Source organism: Sinocyclocheilus rhinocerous, unplaced genomic scaffold (genome assembly GCF_001515625.1).
Source record: "Sinocyclocheilus rhinocerous isolate Xijiao unplaced genomic scaffold, SAMN03320098_v1.1 scaffold5048, whole genome shotgun sequence".
Classification (NCBI taxonomy): domain Eukaryota; kingdom Metazoa; phylum Chordata; class Actinopteri; order Cypriniformes; family Cyprinidae; genus Sinocyclocheilus; species Sinocyclocheilus rhinocerous.
In genome coordinates, this window is record NW_015657993.1 from 51,989 (window position 1) to 69,261 (window position 17,273).

At 38.1% G+C, this 17,273-nt stretch overlaps 1 protein-coding gene across 3 annotated transcripts in view; it reads left to right on the top strand.

The window, feature by feature from the left end:
• Positions 1 to 17,273, top strand: part of LOC107722000 (phosphatase and actin regulator 3-like) — a 56,931-nt gene that overhangs the window by 29,944 nt on the left and 9,714 nt on the right. For 2 of the 3 annotated variants that reach the window (XM_016530234.1, XM_016530233.1), the window contains exons 3-8: positions 115 to 189; positions 381 to 530; positions 1,619 to 1,831; positions 2,247 to 2,442; positions 3,646 to 3,830; positions 5,067 to 5,220. In XM_016530234.1, coding sequence (XP_016385720.1) covers positions 115 to 189; positions 381 to 530; positions 1,619 to 1,831; positions 2,247 to 2,442; positions 3,646 to 3,830; positions 5,067 to 5,220 — 973 coding nt within the window. The other variant, XM_016530235.1, reaches the window with a different exon arrangement.

Below are 17,273 nucleotides of genomic sequence, written 5' to 3' on the forward strand. Positions count from 1 at the left end.
AAATGATTATTAGTATCTTTCGCACAACGCTTGATTGTGGAGACTGAAGGACTGTAGTGTTAGTGTTTGTGTTCAGCGAGATCTGTATTTAACTCTATCTGATGGCATCTGCAGGGCTGGAGAGGAAAGTGCCCACCAGGCAGAATCGTGACGATCTTGTCAGGAAGGACCTGGCAGAGGCTGGCATGGGTGAGAAACTGCCACATCACTCTTTCAGCAGTGCCAAATGCTCCCCGCTATTAGCGGCTGTTCACCAGCAGCATACACGCGTAACGGTAGCACGATCACCTTGTCCTGTTTGACCACCAGGAGAGGGATGAGGCTATTATGAGAATGTGATGACAGCCGTTGAGATTGCTGCGTTTTTCCCATGCTTGCAGAGTCTGGCCTTGTGTGTGGCGGGAATACAGACGAGCCAGGAAGCCCCATGCTGGACGAGTCCGACGGAGAGGAGCGAGAGGATGAGCCCATGGCGCCACTGGCCAGCAACACAGACGATCTCGGGTCTGATGAGGACAATCTGTCCTCAGGTCAGGATCTGTGCACACATGACCTGCAAAATGATAATTGACACTATTAACTTTATGAACACACATTCCTGAAATTAGGTTTTCCATTAGTCCAATGTGAAAAATCTTTGTCCTTGTACTCATAATAGTTAATAGTTAAAGTCATTGTAATGTTACTGTTGCTATGTTTCAACAATAATGCTGTTGTAATTGAATGCTCCGGTGGGAGAACTTGACCTTGACCATGTTGTAAATAAAGATTATTGGAGTATGTTTTACAAGAAAACACTGTTTCAGTCTTTCTACTTCAAAATGTCAAGTTTAATTCAATGTGCCACTTGCTGTTTCTTTGTGAAATTTGTGAAATTTATTAGCAATTTCAGAGTGAAAATTGTTTCAAAGTAAATCATACACCAATTTTTTTCAGTGCAAAAAATTCACTGCAAGCTCATGGATAAAAACAGTTTCCATCTGATTTCTTTCTTTCTTTCTTTTTTGTTGAGTATTCTGTTTTATGAATGGAACTCATTAGGGAAGTAAAATGGGATGCACATGATGTTTCGTGTTGACGACACTGAAAAAAAAGAGTGTATAAACAGTTTTCACTGCTAGTAAATTTCACAAACAATTACAAATAAATGGCAATAACACATGAACTAAAGACTGTAACAATATTTTCAAGACATGCATAAATAATATTTATTTTTTAAATTTTACATATTTGAAATATATATATTTTTTTTTTACAGTGTATTAATATAAATTTCACAAACAATTACAAATAAATGGCAATAACACATGAACTAAAGACTGTAACAATATTTTCAAGACATGCATACATAATATTTATTTTTTTAAATTTTACATATTTGAATTTTTTTTTTTTTTTTTTACAGTGTATTAATATATGTTAGAATTGATTTTTTTATGCAAGCTATGCACATTTTCACTTTGTCTTTTGATATGATTTTGTAACAAGCGATGACTCATTCAGATGTTGAAAATGGACACATCTGTACAGTAGTCTTGAGAGAATGAGCAGCGCTGAATTAGCACTAGGTGGCGGCAGAGATTACAGAACACTCTTTTCTGGCCCCATCTCTTTTCAGAGCGAGACGCCGCAGAGATGACAGAAACAGAAGGGGAACTTGAGCAAAGTGAAGACGAGGAGAAGTCCCGTGTAGATGCCTCGAGCAGAGGGGCCAGTGTGGGGCCTGCTGAGGCCCCTGAGGAGAGAAAAGAGGAGCCACCACTCAGAGAAGTCCACACTCCTCCAGCCAACCTTCCTGTGAAGCTGCTTTCTCGACTGGGCAGTCTGGACAGTCAGTATCATTGAGAGTACAGTCAATGCATAAATAATGCATAATGCATATCAAGTCAAGTCAAGTCACCTTTATTTATATAGCGCTTTTAACAATACAGATTATGTCAAAGCAACTGAACAGCATTAATTAGGAAAATAGTGTGTCAATAATGCAAAAGGACAATAGTAAACACTAATTTTTCAGTTAAAGACAGTTCATCATTGAATTCAGTGATATCATCATCCAGCTCAGTTCAGTTTAAATAGTCTCTGTGCAATCAAGTCGACGATATCGCTGGAAATGCATAGGCTAAAGCATAGGCTATATAATAGTTTTCTATGCCCAGAGGAGTGCTTGTTTTAAAGAATGAAACTAAATTAGTCACAGAAGTACGATCATTATTATTTATTTATTTTTTGTTCTTGTCCATTAGGTCCCCAATCTAATCAGAGCCGTTCCGCTCCAGCCACGCTGCCCAGGAACTTCACCCTGCCCAAAGACGCCCTGAGGGGCAGGTTTTCCACCCCCACCGGCTCCCCTCACTTAGGTCTGATGCACCCTCAGCTGCCCCCTAGCTGCATCATCGAGGAACTGCACCGTGCGCTGGCCTCCAAACACCGGCAGGGCAGGTGAGACGCTTAAGTGGGACGGTCTCTCAGGCATAATTCATCCAAATTCTGTCATCATTTACTAAAAGGACCATATAAAAGTAGTTTGTTTGAATTGTGTAGTCACACGATAGTTACACTACCGTTCAAAGATTGTAAAATGCTCACCAAAACTGCATTTATTTGATCCAAAAATACAGAAGTATTATTACAATTTAAAACAGCTGCTTTCTATGTGAATATCTGTTAAACTGTAATTTATTTCTGTGATGCGCAGCTGAATTTTCAGCATCATTACTCCAGTCTTCAGTGTCACATGATCTTCAGAAATCATTCTAATATGCTGATCTGCTGCTCAAGAAACATTTCTGATTATTAGCAATGTTGAAAACAGTTGTGCTGCTCAATATTTTTGTGGAAACGGTGACACATTATTTTTTTCAGGATTCACAGATGAATAGAAAGTTCAAAAGAACAGCATTTATTTAAACTAAAAATCCTTTGTAACATTACAAATGTCTTCACTGTCACTTTTGATCGATTTAATGCATCTTACAAAGTCTTGATTTTGTTTTGGGGGTGTACTAGAACAGGCTCTCATACTAGGTTGTTCGAAAAACACATTATTTTTCATATTTTTCACATATTTTACATTATTACAACACCTCTCTCCCCAGTCTGGCATGAACGGCTTGAATAGTTCCTGTATCAAATGAAGGCCCGCCTTCTGAAAGACGAAATGTGCTGTGATTGGTTAGCAAGGCCAGTGTGTGTTGTGATTGGCACCACTCGGCGCCTGGTCGGGAAATGTTGGTGATTTCAAATATCAACATTGGCTACCAGAAATCACTTACTCTGCCTTTAATGTTCTTCGACAACGACAACAAAACTTTCTGACCCCGTACAGTAATGTATGTGTCATTACGCACTGAAAATCTTCCATCAGATTTTTTTTCACTGTAATTTATGCATGTGGTCATTTAATGATGGCCATTATAAAAACACATCACACCAAGTTTGACATGATTGACTACTAACCGGTTGGGTTCTCACACATCACATTTATTGGTGAACTATTCCTATAGTGTGACTTTTCAAGTATAAACATGGTACGTTTAACTGTATTTAACCCTCAGGTGAGACAGGATTGGAAATCAAGCACAGTCAGGGAGTTCAGATGCATTATCATCCAGTTTTCAACGTTTTTTTTATTTTTATGCATAGTTTCCATGGTAAGGAGATCCGTAGTTCCCCCAGACGGCGCTCGGACGGACGGCTGTCCCGCACCACCAGCACTGAGCCGAGCGCACAGGTGGAGAACAAAAAAGAGGCCGAAGAGAACAAGGAGAACATGCGTCTGGATGAATTCTACAGTGACCAAGACAGCTGGAACGAGTCCGTCATCTCTGGTCTGTTTCTGTGGGCATAAAAAAACAAATTATAAATTAAAAAAAACAAATTATAAAAAATATATATATATATATTTATATATAAATAATCACAATGTGTGTATATGTAAAGCAATGGATAATCTAAATCAAATTGGAGAACAATGGTTGTCGGAGTTAACAGCAAAGTACAATTCATAAAAAGATTGGCTAGTTAACAATATTTGCAAAGTGTCTGTTTAATAAAATAAAAATGTAAATTCTGAAAATGACAGACTATCATTATTGCTTACACTTAGAGTTGGGGATTTGAACTGAGATTTGGGATCGGTGTTATTTTAGCATTATTTATATTATATTATAGTATTTATTAATATATTTGAGTATATTTAAATTTAGTTAATATTTTCTATTTTAAAATATTATATTTTATTATTTTACATTTTACTGCTTTTGTTTATTTATTTATTTTAATTTTAATGTAATTTTAATTAATATAATTGTTTCTATTTTCACTCTGTAGTAACATCCTGGCAACCACCCAGGTTCAGTGTCAGAGACATTTAAACAAAAAAACCACTCATATTTTCTTCAAAACATCCAAATGTTTTTTTTTTTTTTGGTAAATTGGTCTCTGAGTACCAGTTAACAATGTAGAAGTTCTTGGGCATTTTATTCTATTCAGAATACTCCTCGTGCCAGAAATGAAGAGGCTCTACTTCTACACTTGATTTGTCAGCAACATTTGGTGCCCTACTTCTAATGCAGTCATTACATATGATCTAAGTCATCTAATGCTGTCATTACATCTGGGCCAGAGACCGAGACAGAAGAAAAACAGGACTGAATGAAACCAGGCAGCGCACACAAGTCACCAAAACAAACAGCAAATTTGAGACTTTTGGAAATATTTGATAAGGGAAATCACAAAAATATTCTATTCACAAGTGATATCTGATTTCTCTTTGTTTACTTCACACACCTTATATTTCATCTCCAGCTCTTCAATGACACCATTGTCTCCCTGATGAACAAGTACTTTTGAAAAAACTGTATTTGGAACAAAATTATTGGTCATAGTGGAAATGCTACTAAATTCTCTAGAAGGCTGACAGTCAAACTGATATACATCAAATCATATAGAATGGACGTTATGAAACCTGTTGCCTCTGGGTCATGAACGTGCCTATAGTAAACCTTGTTGGTCCATTTCACCATCATAAATGACCATGTGTATGTCTATTTGGGTCTGTGCAGGTACACTTCCACGACGAATAAGAAAAGAGCTTCTGGCAGTGAAGCTGCGTAACAGACCCAGTAAACAGGAGCTGGAGGACAGGAACATCTTCCCTGTGCGCAGTGATCAGGAACGCCAGGAGATCCGCCAGCAGATTGAAATGAAGCTTGCCAAGTGAGTCTGGTTATTCCATGTCCTGTCATGCTGATGCTGTGAATGTGGAGTAAAGTTTCATGCACGCATATTTGACACTGAGTGCTGACACAATAAAGAAGCAACATTGTTTATCATACAAAAGTAAACAAAAATGCCAAAAAGATATGGGAATTTTTTTGTCCCTTTTAAATGTTCAAAAATGTATTTTCCTATCCTGCCAATGCATTACTATATGGTTCGTTGCCTTTTATTATGTGCTTTTAGCATTGTTTTTCCACTGCTGTCTGCAATCAGAACAGACCTGTGACCAAATTTCTGATGCGAAGCACAGATTGAGGACAAATATATAGTTCAGTCATGAAACTCTAGATGGCGCAGGCGATGGGGTGTTAACATAACCAATGATATTCAGAGAGTTAAACGACTTGGCACATGCTGATTTGTTCATGCTGCATATGCAGCCAGTGAGCTTACTGCCTTGCATTTATATGGCTGGCTAGCATTCACTAGAGATTCCTGCAGCGCGCTTTCAGAGTTTCTCTGAAACCCTCCACCTTCCCCCGCTCCACCTGTATAGATCTGCTACGGGGTTATTTTATATGCTATTTGTGCAGCAGCAGTATGTCTTAAATACTCACAGCACTGTATTGCTGTATGCATTGGCAGTAGCACGTTCCTGTACTTGCTTGCAGCAGCACCAATAATCTACAACTACAGCAATAACCAACAGCAGCAGTAATAGCAAATGCAGCAGCGTAGCAGATCTGTTCCGCCAAGACCAAATACATTAACATTGTCATATCCATCACCATGCTAAAATCTTCCGAGAGTTGTCATGATTGAACTAGTTTTAAAGATGGTCAGTGAATGACTCGTGCAATAAAAACAAATTGAGAAAACAAACTCTTCATGACCATATAGTGTAGTTATACATTTAATTTGAATAACTTTGTCATATCAAGTTAAGGGGTACTTCTTTGTTAAAGAATACAAAATTCAGTTGTTATTAAATAACCCTCAGGTTTTCATGCAACACAAAATCTAGCGTAGTGTTAGTTCTGGCAGTCACGTTAGTCAAGCTCGCATCAGCTGACTCTCTTGAAAAATTGTTTTGTCGCAGTATGAGATATTGGTGAGTGTTTTCATGTTTGTTTCAGGCGTTGCATCTGTCATGCTTTGTCAGGTGCTTTCTTAGCCATCAGTTTAATGTTCATGCAGTGCATGTGTGTATTCAGTACCTACAGCACATATTAACTGCACTTCAGCCAGTGGGGGGAGTTACAACATTTCTTTCTGTTCCTGTGTAACTCAAGCAAACAATCACACACTAATATTGCCACCCTTTGTTTTCTGTGGTATTTGAGTTGACGGACTGGGATGAGCTTGGCGAAAATTTGATTCTCTAGTCAGTGGACCATTTTGTGTTTATTTAGAGTTTTTGTGATCTGAGTGATTTAAAGGTGTGCTTCGGATCATTGTTCTGCTAAAAGATTCAACCACAACCAGTTTAGGCTTTCAGAGTCAGTCAGCTGTTGATTTAACATGAACTAGTAGTTTATGATATCGTTTCTCCTAACGAGCTGTCTAGGGGCCTTTGAATGAAAAATATGCCCCGCATCCATCAGTACACTTGCCAGGAGAGATGGGCTACCTTTTATCAGCCAGAACTTCTGTCAGTGCCAAATCCATCCCTAGTTTTGTCGCATTTCACTGTTTCGGTCTCATTTCACTACAGAAACCAGCTCTACTAAAAGTTCCAGTAATGTTTGGCAAACAGCAGGCGCATGAGTTTGTTATTTGATGATAGCAAAAGCTTTTTTCTTAGTAACCCTCCCAAACAATTTGTGGTTATGTAGGTGGCGTCTGATGGTAGTTTTGGAAATTTTCTGACCCCAAGACCAACTCAAGTCTGCAATTCTTCAACTGTGACCCTGACAGATTTTTAAATGAGTTTATGGATATGTTTGTGCTGTAAAAAAGGATGGATTTAAACATTTGAAGAAATAAAATCAGTTGAAAAACAGAGAGTGGAGTGGGTCTTACAAAAGGTAAATGGTTTAGATATTTAAGGGTGTCACAGATTTGCATAGAGCAAGAGTCAGATAAACCTAATTTATCTGGCTCTACAGAAAGCTTTAGGCCATGCAGATTTCAGGGTAGCCAGATGTCCTGTGTTTCATGGAAAATACAGGACTATCCCATGCAAAACAGGACATCTGCTTACCGTAAGTGGTCTGAAAGCCATTTCATTTAGAGAAAAAACCAATCAACACAGACTTTGTAAACCTGCTCATTCTTACAACAGTAATTCATGGTTGTGTTGCAGTGGTATTTTTTATTCTCGCTTTGAATTTTGTTTCTTGTGTTTTTTGATAGTGGTTGCATAAGCCTATGAAATAAGACCACCTTCAGGCGTCCTCATGAGATGGGCTCATTTATCATTTATGTTTCTTGCTTAAGTTGCTTAAGTCATTAACTAGTTATGCCTCCTCAGTGACTGGTAATAAACAGCCATTTCTGCCAGTGTCCTCTTGGTTCCAGTGTATTCCTCCTCCTCAGCTGTGACTATAAGTGAACTAATAAAATATTAATGAGAACATTGTGTCTAATCCCAATGGCTGTAAATAACTGGAGAGTTGCTGGAGAAAGAGAATCATAACAAAGACTGCTAGCCGGCCACTGTCTAATGAATGCTTCCACGAAGCAACGACTGATTTTTCTACCCGTGCTTTCTGTGTATGAACATTGAATTAGTTTTGCATTGATTGGTTGTTCCACATGGTGGCAGCACTGATGCTGGGTGTTGTTTTGCAGTCAAAAAGGAAACGGATGAGAAAGGAACAACCTAGCAACAAACTAGTGGAGAATGAAACAACAATAGACAGCCACATTTGTGTCAGGGGGTTCAGATATTCACAAAACTCTTGTTTAAAAGAATATAAAGATACATGTAAGTGATACATTTCGTATTGTTTCTGTCTTCTGGAGAGAAATAGCACAGACACTGGATAAAGACAATACTTTGGAAGGCTATGTGAAAGGCATATGCTGCATAAGTATGCTTTGGGCTTTAGTGACAACAAAGTCCTTGAGTGTAAATCTTTGGGATTATTTTGCCCATTGTATCACCTGCCGGGTGATTATCGTTTCATAGTTTAGCTAAGTACGAGGTAGGGCTGAAACCATTAGATGGCATTATCGACAACGTCGACAATAAAAAATGCGCCCGTGCTACTGAGAGTGACATTTAGATGAATATGCAAATATATGCTGCGCGCTTTCCTCTCAGTGACAAAATAAAATGACAAAAACAAACATGACAGCAGTGAGAAAACAGCAGTTTAGAAAGCATCTGATCTTAGTGATGTGGATATGTTTGCACAGCTCTACAGTCGGCACTAAAGTAAAGTCACGTCACGTTTATCTATATAGTGCTTTATACAATGGATTGCTTTAAAGGGGTCATATGATGCTTTTTTAAAGATCATTATTTTGTGTATGCTTTGCAGTATTTAACATGAAAAAGAAAAACAGTGTCAGTGTCACTTTCAGTTAGAATTACAACTTGTTTTTCTGCTATAAAGCAGCTCTATATGTATATGAATATGTATAGTATATATATGACTCAATATTGTCATGAATTGCAAATGGTGAATAATCGATCAAAGCCTACTGATTGATCTGTGAAATAATAGGCAATTCTATTAATCGTTGTAATAATCTTTAAATTAATTGATTATCAAAGCAACTGTTGCAGCCCTAGTGCGAGCACACATTTGAGTGGTGTGTAGTTAGCATGTACTAATCACACACGTGCAGCGATGATGAGTTGACTGAGTGTCTAGAGGCTTGGCAGAGGTCTCACCTTCCTCTGGCATTCTCTCTCGAGGTCCCAGTGAGAGGTTTCGGAGGAAAAGCACCCACGTGTCAGGTGATGCCACACATTTTCTATGTAAACACACACACACACACACACAGCATTTCACACTTTTGTGACAAATTTGTCAGTAATAAGGAGGTTGTTGCTCCTTCATAGGTGGGCATTATGCTTTGTGAGTGGTTGCATGCGATTTCTAGGGTGTTCTGGGTGTTTACTTGGTGTTGCTTACTTGCCAGGCAAGAAGAGCCCACCCAAAAGTTTCTGTAACATTCTCTCATTATCTCATTCATTGTAAGTCGGAGGGATTTTCAAGGCCCTGATATACTTCTCATTTTCTGCTCAGGGGTGAACACAAGTTCGGAATAGTTGCACAAAGGTACAGTTTGCGAATGTACTGTATGTGCTGCACAATGTCCTCCACCGATATGCCAGCAGTAAGAAAAGTGTGGTTACAACAGCATCTGATCATAGGGATGTGGATATGTTTACACCAGCTCTGCGATTCAACATGTTTTTTTTTACTCATGTCTGACCTCAATGGACTGAGCGAACAAATGAAGATGAAAAGATTTCCACGCCAAAGAAGGTTGAGTCGCAGAGCACACTTACCTATTCTGTAATCATAACTGAAGGTTTTAAACAGCCAAGGCAAAGTTTCTATTGGGGCCTTCATCATCAGAACGAGAAACTGTGAGTTTGGCCACTTCATATAGTAGCAGTGAAGCTCCCTTCAACAAGACACATGATTTGAGGAATCTTTCATATCTGTAGCACACTGATGCACACTGAAGTGCAATACTTAGGGGCAGATTTACTACTATTATTATAATTAGTCTGCATATTATTATAATATTGCTTCACTGTATGTCTTTAGTAAATGGACATTAGTTTTTTAACAGCAAAAGAGGGTCTGCACTGTCACGAGCGGTTAGTAAATCTGGATCATAGTGTTAGAGGTTTGTTCAAATCACTGCAACTTATATAAGACAGTTAGGAGCATGTTCTGGGAAATTCAGTGATGAGCTCAATTTTAATGGTCGTTTATAATCTTTAGTCCATTGTTGGCAATCTGTTGTTGAAATCTGGATGTTCAGAATTGAAATGTTGCCCATATGAACCCGGTTGGCCTGAAGGGTTACCCTATGTCCTGTTGTTGCAGGTGTAAGTGTACAGGGAGCCCCTCTGGAGTTTGTGTGTGAGTTCAGTCTCCTCTGAGCCGCTCTCGGGTGGGTAACTCACACCCCTCTGGGAGTCTGAGACGGGCCGCACACAAACAGCTTATGTAAGGCCTCCGCTTACACAACCGAACGCTTGCAGATCGATCGCGGGCACAATGGTGAGGGTGAACTCTACTGAGGTGTTAAGAGAAACGGATCCCGGGTCAGATCGTGCCTCAGGGGGAACCCCGAACTTCGTCACTGTACGCAACCAGCACATGATGGGCTTCACATGATGCTTGTTTAGGCGTGACGTGACATCACTTTCCACAATAATCGTTCATCAAATAGATTTTCTGACTACAATGAAGTGATTGCGTGTGAAAAACTCACTGCTGATTGTTAGGTTGTCAACAAACTGTATGATTTGAGGTAACATTTGAAGACATTCGCTCTTTCAACGTTGCCTTTATTTACAGTAAGTAAACTGGTAATAGAAATTCATATATATAATGTATTTTCAAAAATGTAATTGTTTTATAAAATAATTTTCCGAAAGACAAAAAAATTCATACAATGTAAAAAAATATATTAAATAAAAAATATATTATATTATATTAAAAAACTGCATTGGATTTACGATTTAATCACGCTCATCGGTTCCACATGAATCAAACATAATTTCATGTAACTTCAACATCATTCAATTATGTTATTCTGAAGTGACCAAACTAAGTATTCTCAAAGTTATTTTATATGGTTTCCTGACATATTTCAATTTAATTCATAAATTTGTCAATATATATATATATATATTTTTTTTTTACAACTTTATTTCACCAGAAACAAAAGCTAAATTAACAATAATATGAAAGCACCATTTCTACTTCAGACAAAAGTAAAAACATTTTGTTAGTCAGTGTTTAATTCAGTTTACTGGAAACACTTTATAATAACTTTCATTTATAAATCATTAACAAACATTAACAGATCATTAGTTAATATGTATGTATATATATATATATATATATTCACAGCTAGAAATACGAGATAATGTTCTTGTTATTGTTTACTAATGAACTTACTTTTTTTTTTTTTTTTCATAATTTGTTCATGTTTTTGCAGTACTCAATAAAGTGGAAACTATTCATCATTTGTAAATGTTTATAAACGATTACTAATCATTTAGGATCTTTATGGGATTTGGAATTTTAACTAATGTAAACAAGGTTTGTGTAAACGGTGGCTGGTTAAGTTTAGCTAAATGCTTGCTAAAGACATAACAGATTTTTGGTGCAAAAAAAAAAAACCCTCAACACTTACATTAGTATACTACTCTTCAGTGTATCATTAAACAGAGTAGCTATTCCTTTAATCATGAAATAATTTTACATTTTTTAAAAGAAAATACTTGTTCATTTATCTAAACAATATAAACAGATTGAACTGTGTTCTCTCATAATAATCAAACTGACCCCTGTACTGTACACTGTTGACCATTTAACCAACCCCTAAACCTACCCACACCACTAAACCAGTCCCTAACCTGACCCGTATCACTCCTCAATAGCAGCTAAAGTGTTGCGCATTAACACAAGCTTTTCATCATTTTATTAAAATCATTTGTAGATTCTCAATAAGTGCTTGATCATATGGAATTGAAAGTTTAATGACATTTGTAAGTATTTTAACTTACATGAAATAATGATTTGTTTGAACATTATCTAATGTTTAATAAGTTTATTAGCAAACATTAACAAGCACATTATCTCACATTTCTAACTCTTTGAATATATATATTAACTAATGACCCATTAAGCATTATATAATGTTTGTTAATGATTTATTAATGAAAGTTAAAGTTAAATAAAGTGTTACCTAAAGTTTTACTAAGAAAATAAATTTTTTATACTGGGGTTCACTGGGCTGGCTGGGGGTCTGGTGGGGGATCCCTGGATCTGTAAATGTTGAAAACCCCTGAACTAGATCGATGTTTTGCATACAGAGGTGAAAGCAGATGCTTGGATGGCCAGTTATGAAGGGATGTTTCTGGTGCAACTGGTGCATAATAAAAGCATGTGAACAGCTGTCATGACCCATGCAGTGAGAAGCAGAAAGCCCACAGCAGAGGATCCTGAGTGGACTGTGTAACTGGAGCTCTGCAGGTAAACACTGTCGCAACGACAGCAGGAGAGCCGCGTGTATACACATTATCTCTTTTGTCCAGTTTAGCAAGAATGACTGGTCAACAGAAATCTGATGCCATGGTTTTCAGCAGAAGCCAAACATGCTGCTCTGACCAATTTGTTCTGGGTACCAGGAGGAAGCTTTTATTGCTGTGAGGTTGCGGTTTAATAACTCAGGAAACTTAATGGGATCTTAATTATGTTTCATGGAAGTATTGATCATTTGGTCTTGGAAGAATGTGATGAAAAATGTTGTTCATATTGCGATCTCTGAATTGTGGTGAGGCGAAACAGTTGAGAAATCTCACTTTCCATTTTCAATTATTTTGAGTGTTCTTTGATACAGTACCTAACGGCAGTTTATGTATTGACCTATGTCTCCTCCTAGCTGGTGGAAAAGAAGAACTGTAAATTAATCTTTGGTTATGATTACAGCACTTTGGCACTGTCTGATCCAAACAGAACAGATTAAATTATACAGGTTTACAGTAAAACCACTAATTACAGTGCTAACCACCTTCAGTATACAGGAGGTACAATAGAAAGCCATGTGATGAATCAGACTTGATGATAAGTGGTCTATCCATAATCATAGTCAGTACTTGTATGTTCATCCTAATGCATAGTGCTGGGCCATGGGTATTGTAGTCATTATGGTAAGCAGGAAAATTTGTTTTGTTTCTGTGCAGAAATACTTCCTTTCTAGGCAAATATGTCAGTATTATTATAGATTACAGCTGACTTGATTGTGAAAGTCCGTACTGTTTGCCTGGCTCTGTTAATGTTGCACTATTACCGCCTGCTTACAGCTAACAGATTTTTGTTAGTGTTTTCTGTCAGTCATGGCATCAGTAATTATTAAAATTAACGATTAATAGAGAACACAAAAAAAATATCGGGCATATGTTCATATGCACATGCAGTTGAGTCAGAGCTATTATAGGGTTAACTAAAAAAAAACAAAAAACATTGACATAAAATGATTTTTAAAATTAACTGATTTTATTTCAGCTAGTTGCCAAAACAATCTATGGCAGGATAGCTCTCGAAATGAGAATTTACAAATAAATAATGCATTGGAATGAATTTTCAGCCATATTTGTATATCTGTTATTTAATAAGTGGCTGGACATTCAGACACTTGCATTACTGCTTAAATAGAGTATGCATGGTCTGTTATTAAAGCTAGGAGTACTACTGTACATTTTGTTGTTATATTATGTAAAAGATTTTGCTGTAGCCCGGTTAGGAAATAAACCTCTGTCTGATCTTCTCATTCTTTGTTGTATAACTTCTCTTTGTACATGCACTGTTTTCGGCACATCAGCATTTGCATTGTGCTAGACTGCGCCAAGTGCAGTCGGCCGGGAAGGGGGATCCCTCTCTGATGCTATTTTTAGCCTGCTGCATTGTCAGTCGCATGGAAAAACCACAGCAGGACGACTGATCAATCCTCTACATCACTGTTGCTACCTCCAGGAGGGAGAGATTGCATTCGGCCCCCTCACAGTCCGCCTTGCTGCCGCTTTCCAATCCCGTCCTGTCATAGTGACCCACTGTTCCCCATCCACCTTGGCTTTCTGTAACGAACTCACATCGTGCCTGTGACCTGTCTCGATGGCAGATCCTCGAGCCCCTCCTGGGATGGCCTTACTATCAAAAGCCCTTCTCAAACAGTGATGCCCAAAGGACTCGCGCTGTGGCTAAATATAGACAGGCGAGCTGATGAATTATGCATGGCCATACACACAGTCCTCAGCACCCATCCTCCGTAAATGCTCGAGTGCGTTCACGAGAGCAGAGCGGAGCTCGTGATGGAGACAGGGAGAATATGACAGCTGGCTGTTTAGTGTGCGATGCTGCATGTTCGTTTTGTGGCGACGACTCGGTGCTAAAATAACAAGACGCCCACTCACAGATGCTCCACACAACTGCAGCCAGATTCACACGTAGGTTTCGATTAGGGCGCCAGCTTTGATTGTCAGCGCTCCATTCTGTTGATACAACAGTTATAAAAATAGCACAGATCTGTAAATCTACAAGTGACTGAAGGATGGGTCACCAACAACTTACAATGTGTCATTATTTCTTTACAGTGTCAGTTTCTGTCAAGGTTAAAATCACAATAAAACTTAATGTGCTGTATACACTCTTAAAAATAAAGGGGTGTTTCACAGTGTTGACAAAGAAGAACCATTTTGGGTTCCCCAAAGAACCTTCCAGTGAACAATTCATAAAGGAACCATTTGTCATTAAGGTGAAATCACCCAAAAATTAAAATTTGCTGAAAAATTGACTCACGCCATCCAGGATTTGGAGAGGATTTGGAGAATTACATCACTTGTTCACCAGTGGGTGCTCTGCAGTGAATGGGAGAATGGGAATAATAATGCTTCCTCCAGTGAAAAAGTCCATCTCCTGTTGTCTCTCACATCAAAATCCACAGACATGTTTGTTTAAAACTGTTTTGGATGTTATCGTTTGCAAACGGTGCTTGAGCTAATGCATATTTCTCTCCTGATTCAGAGCAGACGACTTTTTCACTGGATAAAACAATATTATGGATAGAGGGCTCATATTTTAGCTGGATGTTTTTGAAGTTTTTTTTTTCTTTTCTTACAAACACGCAGCTTTTGTCTTCTCCAGATGTTAACTGATGGACTGGAGTGATGTGGATTACTTGTGGATTATTGTGATGTTTTTATCAGCTGTTTGGACTCTCATTCTGACAGCACCCATTCACTGCAGAGCATCCATTGCTGATCCTGTTCCCATGAAGAAACAAACCCATCTACATCTTGGATGGCCTGAAGATGAGTACATTTTTAGCAAATTTTCATTTTGGGTGAACTATAACTTTAATAGTGAGTTGTAGTCTCACATCTCTCATATCGCTCCGTTTGCACTTTCTTCTTGCATAATAAACTAATTTAAACTCTAATAAATATTTCATGCGCATTTGTTTAATTATTTGCCAAGCAGCTTCACATCAGGTCCTGGTCACTCTTTTAGGGTGAAAATGATCAGCAGACATTATCCCTTACATATTCTTTCTTTTTTTTTTTTTTTATGGAATCATTTACAACTCTAATAAATATTTCATGCACATTTGTTTAATTATTTGCAAAGCAGCTTCACATCAGGTCCTGGTCACTCTTTCAGGGTGAAAATGATCAGCAGACTGTACATTATCCCTTACTTTTTTTTTATCGAATCATTTAATAATTCTATTTCAAAGAGGCTGAAAACAGAGGTCTTGTGTAGCTCCCAGTGTTTTTAGTGAAGTGTTTTGAGAATGGCATATGTTCAACCCTGAAAACTGCAATGCCGTCTGAAGAAAAAACAAAATCTGCATGATCTGACTATAAATTGACACCCGTCACATCAATGTCATGCTGTAGTGCACAATGCAGGGGAATATGTAGTCTAGAATAGTTCCTTCTTCCACAAAACACCCAATGTAGAAATCCAGTCAGTTGCTATTTTTAGAAGCAACAGTTTATAGCCCACATCACGACTCCAGTTCGGTGCACGCTGGGCTCATTACCCTCTCCAGAGCTTTCAATGGCAGCTGGAGTTGCTAGGCAACACTGGCCAGTCAATTGTGGCAGGATATGTGTTTTATTTCTGATGGCAATGTAGGGGAGTCTCTCTTTTAGCTGCTGAAATATTAATCGAGGTTCCTCAGGAAACCTCTGTACAGTACAACCTACAAAGCAAGGCACAAACCTACCGTACTGCTACATAGTGACCAAAGCACTGCCCCAGACTGACTGATTTCCACAAGCTGGCTTCTAGTTCTTCCTTCATGGCAGAAAGAAAATGTTCAGTACAAACATATGCTACAGTTCATAGTGTTCCTTCTTCCAGAAAACACCCAATGTAGAAATTCAGTCAGTTGCTATTTTTAGAAGCAACAGTTTATAGCCCACATCACGACTCAGACTCCAGTTCGGTGCACGCTGGGCTCATTACCCTCTCCAGAGCTTTCAATGGCAGCTGGAGTTGCTAGGCAACACTGGCCAGTCAATAGTGGCAGGATATGTGTTTTATTTCTGATGGCAATGTAGGGGAGTCTCTCTTTTAGCTGCTGAAATATTAATCGAGGTTCCTCAGGAAACCTCTGTACAGTACAACCTACAAAGCAAGGCACAAACCTACCGTACTGCTACATAGTGACCAAAGCACTGCCCCAGACTGACTGATTTCCACAAGCTGGCTTCTAGTTCTTCCTTCATGGCAGAAAGAAAATGTTCAGTACAAACATATGCTACAGTTCATAGTGTACATGTTCCTGCGGTGATTAGGTTTAGTGCTGAATGACAATTTTGCAATAAATTACACGTTTGCACATGTGGCTCTCTCATTAGTGTTTTTGATGGCATGGGAGTGAACGTAATTTTGACATTACATGAACAAAACGTGAGCGGAGCAGCTTGACTCTACAGATCTCATCGGCACAATGCTAAAGTGTCCTGGGTTAGGGATGCACCAAAATGAATATTCTGGGCCGAAACGGAAACGTAAAATTCGGGATGCACTTGACTGAAAACTGAAACAGAAAATGCTTTGTGATAATTATTTTTGTAAGTATAATAAAGTAATTTTATAAGACTTTTTAATTTAACACAATCATTTAATGATACTGAATTTAAAAAAAAATGCAAGCCAATAAAATAACCACACTTTTATTGAAAGTAACACAATAAAATTGGACAGAAAATAAATTAATATTAAATATCAATATATAATTTTTATTCAGTTCTATGCAACAAAATCAGATTTGACTAATTATCCAAATAATGTAAAGTCCTACAAAGCTATTATTATCAGAGCATGTGAGCAGAG